We start from the raw sequence: 10444 nt of genomic DNA, 5'->3' as shown, positions 1-10444 counted from the left end.
ACAAAGTGAGTCTTTGACTAATAATATTTTTAAAAGACATAAATGGTTAAATTTTGATGAAATTTGGAAGTATGATTCTTGGTATTCTTACTAGGATCATATATGATTCCTTTGTAGTCATACAAGGTTGATATATGATTTCCTAGTAGTCATATATGATTTCTTAGTAGTCATACAAGGATCGTACTAGGAAATACGTTATGATTTGTATGATATATATATATGACTACTAAGAAGTGGTGACCCGGGCAGCCAAAGTCCAGATCATTTTTGGTTTGCTTCGATCTTTTTATGCGGACAATTGAGCAGTTATCAATCGGTGAGTCAATGCGAGTTGAGGAGATTTTGGTCTCCCGTCGTATTCTCATTTGAAAAAAGTGGCCGTGATGTCCATTCGCGAACAAGTTTTAGAAGTTCAACCTGGGTTTATTTTGAAATGTGTTCTGTTCTTCAGTCCTCTTTCAGATTATTTGATCATTCTGTCGTAATATTGAAGTGTTGCTCGAAAAAAAACTTGTATAAAAATATTAGAAGCTCTAATTTTGTTTCTCTATTGGCGAAAAGTTACCCTTTGGTTACATGAAGTTCCTTTGAAGCTTTTTTATACTCTTGCTTAGCAACGCATGTATAATGAATAATTTATCAACTGATGAAAACAGATTGATACTTAAATTTACCCAAAACAATTTTCAGCATTCTATAATTTGTTTTATTGTGTTCGTACTAACATTTTCACCTGTTTTGATTGCGGAAAATTAATGAAGAAACAACAAACGTGTTCATAAACATTAATTATTAATACTATAACTCGAGTGAACAACAAAGCTTACATTCCAAATTAATTTGGCAAATTCAGCTGCTTCGGTAAGTTGCTTTGTCGCGGTTTGGTTTTGTTTATACAAAACACATTCTATCAAATATGTTAGTTTAAGATTCTGAGAAAAAACTATAAATAGGTTGCAAAAAATATAATTTCAAGGTCCTATAGTTTTTGTGATACATGTGATCATATTGCGTGATGCATGAATGAAGGTCGAGCCAAGAGGTACCAGATTGAGTAACTGGGATCTATTTTAAACCCAGTGAAATGAAACTTAAAACATCTTGATAAGAAGCTTATTAAAACTTGACAAATCTTGATAAGATCTTGGTAAGATTCTTAGTAAGAAAACGTCAAGATATGTACGGACATGCAAGATCTTTGCAAGAAATTCAAGAAATAAGATCTTGATAAGATAAACAAGAAAGAATCTTCAAGATCTTAGCAAGATTTGTCAAATTTTAGGGATTTGAAAACAAGATTTAATAAGATTATGCAAGAATTGTCTTAAAATTTTCTCTAGTTGATAAAAAAATCTCGTTGCTAGGGTTTCTTTTTAAACTCTTAAGAGTTAAAAAAAGAAACCATAGCAACGAATTTCTAATAAAGAAAATGACAATTAGGACAAAAAGAGGGAATTGTATTTTTGGAAAACCTCCGATCCCCAATCCCCTATATTATTGCAAAGTTGATTTAGCTTACCAATATATATTAAATTTACTCATTCAACAAGTACTGTGAAAAATATCTTGAAAACAATCTTGCAAGATAACCGTCATAGGCAAGCGTTCTGCAAGACCTCGCGAGATAAAATTCGGAATTGGACTAGAGATATCTTTAAATTTAACTCTGGTTAATAAGCTTTGAAAAAATTCTTGGTAATTTGAGAGTATGTAATCACCGCTTGTTTTCTTTTTAGTGAAGATAAACAACCTGAACAGAGGGCCATATTGGCCTCGCATCAAGATATCACAAGATGTCACTACTTACGACTGTTGGCACCAATGTTGACAAGATACTGACACTTGCTGCTTTTCTCTACTTCACCCTACCGGAAGGAGTGATGGGTACCTCCTTCAAGACGTGCCCCACGTGTGGGTTGGTTGACTACTCTGGCCTCATGGGCACTGATGACTGCTACACTAAAATGATGGTCAGTACTTTCTTCACTGATCATAGTAAATCAGCACTGAACCATGTCATTCTCAGTCTGTAATTTCAAAATGCCAATATTCTGATCATGTAAAAAATCACCCAAAAATGCGCTTACTTGTGCAAACAAATACTGAAGATCGACTTCATGGTCAACTTCAAATCGAATTTTGTATTTCACTCATAGCCAAAATTTGATGGTCATTTTTTGGTCAGAGCTACAGAAATGAACAGAGTGAAGAGAAAACATGCTATTCTGTCAATGAGATTACATAACCACCCCTCCCACAAATTCATCTTTTTGATTCGATGGAATTCGAATTTTTAAATTCCTCAAGCAACTTAACGCATTCGCCGAACTGATCCCGGGTCGCCACTTCTTAGAAGTCATACAAGGATCATAGATGATGACATGCAAATCATAACGTATATCCTTGTATGACTACTAAAAAATCATACACCATCCTTGTATGATTACCTAGAAATCATATATGAACCCTGTATGACTACCAAGAATCATAAATCCATTTTTCATATCTTTTTTCTATTTATGTTGTTATTTTTTAATTTTTTGTTCGGTCAGGCATCCCCTATGTGATTCCCGGCATCACTCTGTGATCCGCCAAAATACACTAACAGACAATACCATTTGCAAAGTTGGGCACTAAATGAGTAAGTCCAAATAGATAACTAAAGTTGTGATGTTCTCTGAAGCCAGTTAATACCTATAAATTCTCATTTATGAGAATATTTTTAATTTTTTTTTGTTTATAACCTGAATTTCGGTTTATGAATACGATTCAACACGTAGAACTTTTAATGCCTCTATGATTCTTGAAATTCAAGCTTTCAATTCCACATTCAAATTTCAACGTGCGAAAAACACTCTTCTGAAATGATTTCAAGACTGATTACATTTTCTGCTCATTTATTCCCACTATTCGATAGCCATTATTTACTGAGAATTTAAAAAAGAATAACAGTAACGCTACTTAAAACTTCCGAATTTCGTCAGCGAATCTTCTGCTTGTTGTTCCGACTCATTTTTGTGGGGGAGGAACTATATACTCAACTGGTTTTTTTTGTTCACTCAATTTTAGCCAATCGATACATTCGTCGTACAGGATTGTGAGTGGTATCATGGGAAAACTTGTCCAGCGTAGAATTTCAAATTTTAAAAAAAACTTTTGAATTTCACTTTTTCCAATAAGTTACCGAGGTTTTAATATTTTTGAACGTTAGCCTAACTTTCGTTGTTTGCTTAAAAACTTGATATATTTTTCTAAAATATGATAAAACTGTTAACAATAGTCTTATTGCTTATACGTTTAAAGATAGAGGAGAGTTGGTGAGTTATTTGAAACGACTGTTTTGACAAAATTATCAGCCAAATTTTAAAAAATTCGGCATATTTTCTCTTTTTCATAAAAAATGGCATCAAATACGCCTATTTCGCCCAAATTGTCCAGTTGACCGGTGATGCAAAAAAACAAACTGCTGACACAATCTCTTTTTAACCATATATGGGGTAATTTTACCACAAATTGCTGCAATTGTTTTCTAGAAACAACATTTTTGCGGTCTTTCGCTAATTTAAACCGATGTTTATAAAAAGTGCATAACTTAATTTTCATATATTAAGATTTTCATTTGCCTAAAAACACTATTACATATTATATTAGAAAATTTGGATTTTTTAACTGCAGTGCAGTGAACAGCGATAACAGGGCCAGTTTTGATCTCATCGTTGAGTTTTGCAATGAAGAAGTATTCGGATTAAAGTTCAAGGTTTTTATGGCTCTGGCAAGTTGTTTTTACAATAAACAATTTACAATAGTTACAATTGGTGATTTTTGAACATTTTCTATCTCTTCCTCTTTTGGTGGAAAATTAAATCAAAACGTGATTGAGCTTGGTTGGAACATTATGTGCTAACGCACATTACCGAAGCTCCCCTTTTCAGTTTTTGTATATCTACAGTTTGTTTTCTTATAGAAAATAGGTAAATACCGTCAAACACTACTTATCATTATTAAGAAAGCAAATGGTTGGGTTGTTTTTATAGGTACCTGAAAGCAGATGTTGGCTGTAAAAATATCGGCTTCCGTAAATAGCGCAAATGCTTTTTATTAACCCTAAAAATGCTGTTATCAACAATGTCACACATTACACCAAGATTGCTCGCAAAATTTTCGAAATATTAAAAATTGAATAACGTAATTTGTTTGCCTATTTAAAAAGGGAATCAATTAACAATTTTAATTTTTTTGCAATTTTACTGTTTACAAAATTTTACAGAAAAAATTCCCTTCGTTTTGATATAATTTTCTAAATAAGACCATTCAAAACTCGGTCATTCATCAACCAGGTCATAAAGTTTCATTTTTGTGTACGTTACAGCAAAAAAAGGAAATAGAGTCAAAATAAAGATTCTCGGATGTTCATTGAGCTTGTCCCAAAACACATCTATTTTTCAAAACCATTATAAAAATTTATAGACAAAAAAGTTCCCAGAACAAATTCAAAGGTTTAAAATATTTTGAAAACTTGATGAATCCTTGTCAAAACTTGAAGAAAAGTAACTTGATCAAAATATTGATTGAAACTTCTTTTATCCAATTAGCAATCAGCAAACAGCAGTTCTGGAAACAATATCACATTTTTTAGCAACAACCAATCTTTTCGTATCTCCTTGAGACTCATGTTGTGCCAACAGTTGCCGCAACATTACAGATTTCTTTGAGGTGCGTTAACTTTGAGAGCCATTTCATTGAGGAAAGGTATTGTTCTTTATGTTGACTGCACTGCCTTTGCCCAAACGTTTTGCTCAAAAGGAAAAAAAACAAATGGTTCTCATATTTTCTAATTATTTGAGAGATTTGAATCTTTTAGTTTGTTATTATTATTTATCTTGAATTATTTTGCTCAGCTTTGTTCTCGAATCTCTATTCAGAAAAAAAACATACTATCGCCGTTATATTTCTGACCCTAATTTTTATCCCATTTTTTATTCAAATCTTGTAGTTCGTACGACTTCTAGGTATTCAAGATCTAGGTAGTCACGAATTCACTAGTAAAACTTACCATGATTTGCGTCGAAAAATCCGCTATTGATCAGCTCCATTTTTCTGTAACAAAACACAAAATGGGGGCCGACGACTTTGACAAATTATTGATACTTGGATGACATATATGACCTGTAAGTAATGCATAACGGCTTGAATTTGCTTTTAATACTTAATTCCAAAAAACTTGAGGAATGAATTTGAGGATTCTCAGAGAATTGGAATAAAAACAACTACTTAAAATTCTGGCAAATCAATTTGACAGTTTTGTGGTCTGCTTAACCCTTATGATAGTTTCAAGTTGGTCAAACTTTGGCTTTGTGGTTTTACGGTCAGTTAAGGTTTTTCGTTTAACGGAACTGTTGGAATCAAGCGTGATATGGGTTCGCCGCTAGTTTACTTTGCTATTCCGACTAATCAATGCTTTGATTCAAAAATTTTATAACCATCAGTTGAAAAACTTCATAATTTAAGTATTGATTATGCAACTATTGCATTTATTCATTGAAAACAACCTACAGCAATTATTTGGAATTACGATTCTGTTAACGTTTTCGGGGCCAGTAGAAGCAAAGTAAAGTGTTATAACAAATGGCTTAAAATTAGAAACAAGTCTAGTAGAATAATGCGTCAATACCTCTTCATAACTGAATATGATTGTCCGAAAGCTTCTATAAAATGGAATAATAATAAAAAATGTTTGATGTTCAATGATTCAATGAGGAAATTGAGCTGACTAAACGCAATTATAACTTAGGAAATCAGCGAAATGTATGTTCACGATAATCTGAAATACATAACAGCATTGCGCATTCTAAATTGAGCTTTAAATCTACTTTTCACGCATTTTTTCGCCCACAATTTCTCATTTCGAGCGTATTTGTTGTAACAAGAACCTGAACATGATACATATTTTGATAAACAAATCTATGATTATTTGCGCCGCCTCTTAAACTAATGCAGTTAATAACTACACTTTGAAATTATAATTGAATTATCTGCCTTTTTAGGTTGCATCTGAACTCGGAGAAGCATATGGCATCAATATGAATGCCAGCTATTGTGACTTCGCTCAGCCAATGGTAACGTTTTCATTTTCGACTAATTAATTGAACACTGTTTGTTCTAGTTGCTGAAGTGAAAAAAAAACACTTGAATTCGAGGGCACATAAACAATAGCTCTACGAAACGGCTCAAAAGTGTAATTTACTACATATTACTTGATATCCGTTTCTTAAAAAAATAATTCTATTGAAGTTATTATGTCAAGCAAAAGACAAGTCATTTAACTAAATCCTATAGATCCTGTCAAAGAGTTATACATTAACCATGGATTGAAAAGTAATTCTAACTCGATTCAAATTCAGGTCACAATTATGTCAACTTTTGTTTAAACTCTGTTTCAAATTGGATCTATTTTGTGCCCCCCCCCCCCCAGCCTAGTGAGCATAAATCTTTTATGAACCCCAGGCGCACGTACTATTTTCTTACAAAGTAACGTGCTTTGAACTACAAATAATTTGTAACTGGGGGTCATAAAAAACATCGGAGGGGGGCCGAAACAGAATATCCGCAAAATTAGTTTAATTAAAGAATTATACGTTCCGTGACTCTGATCAGTCACTGCCAGAAACCCTGCCATTGGTTGAGAACCGTCCAGCGTTTCGAGATTCAAATCAGAGTTTCAAAGTGACATTAGCAAAGTCACGCAACCTTGCTTGAAACACTTAAGCGTAACTTTTGATATGCTAGATCTCTGCAAAACCAGATTCTAGCGTTTGTGATATTAAAACTTGATTGTGCGCTTCTAAGCAGCAAGACTAGAAATATCCGGAAAATTTGGCATTCTAGAATTAGGCATTGCATCGATTCCGAGTCGAGGTCCAGATTTTTGTTGAGGCAACAGGTTGTCTAGGGTGGGGAGTAAACATGGACCTTTTTATAAATGGTCTGGAAGAAATTTTGTTGTCTGGAAATTGTCTTATAATAAGTCTGGGAAGTCTGAACTCAGGTCTGGAAGGTCTGGACATAGATCTGGGAGGTCTGAACATAGGTCTGGAAGGCCTGGACATAGATCTGGGAGGTCTGAACATAGGTCTGGAAGGCCTGGGCATAGATCTGGGAGGTCTGGACATAGGTCTGCGAGGTATCTGGAGTACACCTCGACTCGGGACCTAATAATTTGAAACAGGCTTGTGATTGTTTCAATGAATGCTTCAGGATGTGGAATGTCCACTGGAAGACAGCGACCACTGTTTCTTCATGCGAACCTGTGCCACAATAGAGGAGAGCAATGCTGCCGCCTTTGGGGGAGTGTATGGACACTTTTGTGTACACGTACAAAGTGAGAACTATTTTGATAGTCATAATAACGATTGAATGTAATTAAAATTTTTCTCACCTGGACCAGAGTAATCTGTACGTGTAAAAGCAGAGTAAAGAAAATTGTTCCGCAGCATAGCCTGCAATCGATAGAATGACAAGAACGTAGTAAAAAATATTTGGATTTATACACTGGTCTCGACCGGAGACTTTGAGCTCCGGGGAAACTTCTGTGCTACCCAGGTTGAAGTCCAGACCCAAATTTTTTGTCTGATCAGACTTTCCAGACCAAAATAATTAGCCCTGATCAGACTTTCCAACCCAAGTTACCTTCGATCAGACTTTCCAGACACATAGAGTCTCTGATCAGACTTTTCAGACCGAAGGTGTTCTGATCAGACCATCTTAAGACCATGATCCAGACTCAAATTGAGACCATTGCCCAGACCTTAAACAGACTATGATCAGACTCAAGTGCGCTCGAAGAAGTTATGATCAAACCCAGTTGCGCTCCAAGCATTTGTGGTCAGACCCAGTTGCGCTTGCAGCCATTTATGATCAGACTCAAGTGTGCTTGAAATAGTCTGATCAGAGAAAGATTTTACTTATAAGCAAATCTTCTAATTTTGCTATAATGTATTCATTTCATAGAAACTGAGGTTTGCAGTATTCAACTCATCTAAAGAAAAACCAATTATAAAAGTATTGCTAAAGAAAACTAAACCCAACTGTTGAGAACAAATTTTATTTAGTGTACCATTTAGTGGATATTTCGGACTCAACGGATGAGTTTAGACAGCGTTCCATAAGAAACATCGTGGTCTTTAGTTAATCAAAAGTTCCACTGAAGGGGACCGGCCATTGCTATTAGCTGGACTCCTTTTTCTTCTGATCAGACATATCGGACTTTCGATGAGTCGTTGTTCCGAACGCTGCTTTATTATTGCCTCTTGGCAGAGCCAATACCTCTCAGTAAACAAAACAAACAAAATGAAAAAAAGCGCTCGAAATGGTCCCCGAGCAGACCCAATTGCGTTCAAAAACATTTCTAATCATACCCAATTGCGCTGAAAACGTTTATGATCAGACTCAACTGCACTCGAATGTGCTTCTGATCAGACTCAATTGCGCTCGAACCGTTTATGATCAGACTCAAGTGCACTCGAATACGCCTATGATGAGACCAACCCCAGACCATGGTCCAGACTGTAGTGCGCTCGAACTTCCGTCTAGACCCAGTAATTTCAGTCTGGGAACACACGGGTGTGCGCTCGATTGGGTCTGATCATAAAGCATTTTAGGTCTGCACCTCAACATGGGTAGGTATCACACGGTGCATAGGACATGAACGTGTATCAACCCCCCCCCCCAGATAGAGGCGTTAGCAGTGAAAATTATGTACAAAAATGTAAAAATTGCGGTAAATAATTCTACCTTTTTTAGTTGATAGCTCTGAATGCGATGAAAACTCGAATTTTGCCTTTAAAAATATAAATGCACTTTTAAACCCCAAACTGGGCGTATTTTTTCTTCTTATCAAATCTGCCCCTATGCTGTTTTGGAGACGAACTGTCAATTTTTTGTGCTATCGAATTGTGTACTCTTTGGTAATTGACCAATCTGTAGCTATAGCAATCGAGAATTCTTTGAACAAAAGTCGTCAAGAGTATGCTGGCAACTGTATAGTTTTTTAAATACCAATTCCATATGCTAGTAAAACGGTTCAATTTGGCCAGGGTGGCTAAAATTTTTCAATTTTCTTATCTCTAAATAATTAAACTCTGAACAACATCAGTTGTATAGCTTAATAATAAAACAACTTGCGTTCAATTTTTAAACGACGATCAATGAAACAATCTGATTAAATAAAAATACAACAGCGAGAAACTGAGCTACTGCTAAAATTTACTTTTCAATATTTTTAAGTCACTTTTTCTCGCCCCCAACTGTTGCTACCCAGCTTATGAGAAGAAGTGACATATTAAGATAAGACTAGTTGGATAAAGACAACAATTTTATTGTCAGAAAAAGAAATAGCTGCCAACGATTACTAACCTGGATAATGATTGTGAGTTCAACAAAAACCCTTAACAAGCGCTACAAACGACTCCTAAAATGTCAGTTTGAGAAACGTCATTCCTGGGGGACCCAATATGACAAAATATATTCTCAAATGCTTACGTTCATAGCCTTATGACAACTATGGAACTTTTTTTCTCCAACAAACAACGCCACTTGAAAACCTAATGCGTGAGTTGTCTGAATTCAGCTAGCTTAATCTCAATACGATGTCCCAGAAGACTAGGAATCAAAAAATGGATTAGTTAGTATGTACTGAATATGACCCTTTTATAAGCAGATTTCAAAATCATATTATCGATAACCAGTACCAAAACTACTAAAAAGTTTTTAGGATTGACTTCAGATCTTCAAAGAAATTCTCACATTCTGAACGGTACTGCTTCCTTTTCAGTAGCACTCTATAAAGCAAAACAATAATTATACAGTACCGGAATCTGAATCACGTGAACTACCAAATACTGTAAAACTTTTGCAAAAATTAAAGAAGATTACGGAATCAATTGATGGACCAACTCAGTGTTTTATAAAGGGAGTTACGCAGAGTTTTCAGATAACCACCAGAGAAAACATATTTCTCACTAAACAAAATGTCCGTGGATAAAGGAAGAACTTTAGCAACTTCATTTCTTAAAGTTTAGAAAACGTTTAGGCCTAATGAACGGATAAGTTTTCTCTGATAAACCAATAGGCAGAGAGAGATATGTTTCATGGAAAGTTAATTTAGAAGCAAATATCAAAATTCAAAGCAAGCATACTCTTTGCAATTTTTGGATGAATAATTTCCGCACAGTTTTCAATATCTTATAAATACTAAAAGTACAAAAACAGCCAAATCAAGGTTTCAAATTGCGCACTAACTCCATGGACAATTATTTTGTAAACATTCCCAAAATGGTCAGAAATACTTAAACCATATTGACTACAGCGCCAACATGATTTCAACAAGTCTTTTTTAAGCAATGTAGAAAAGTTCAAAAAATTTTTCCCTTGAAAAAGGCGAAAA

The 10444-nt window shown here is 34.8% G+C and overlaps 1 protein-coding gene across 1 annotated transcript; it reads left to right on the top strand.

The window, feature by feature from the left end:
• Positions 1-802: 802 nt before the first annotated feature.
• On the top strand, positions 803-7381 carry LOC142356331 (uncharacterized; the record flags this gene model as incomplete). The annotated part of the gene is made up of 4 exons (XM_075408262.1): positions 803-864; positions 1740-1973; positions 6048-6119; positions 7258-7381. Coding segments are annotated over exons 2-4 (373 nt in total), but the record flags the coding sequence as incomplete, so codon positions are not given.
• Positions 7382-10444: the final 3063 nt, after the last annotated feature.

This window comes from Convolutriloba macropyga, unplaced genomic scaffold (assembly GCF_964194025.1).
Source record: "Convolutriloba macropyga unplaced genomic scaffold, txConMacr16.3 SCAFFOLD_4056, whole genome shotgun sequence".
Taxonomy (NCBI): domain Eukaryota; kingdom Metazoa; phylum Xenacoelomorpha; order Acoela; family Convolutidae; genus Convolutriloba; species Convolutriloba macropyga.
This window is presented reverse-complemented; position numbering and strand designations above follow the sequence as displayed.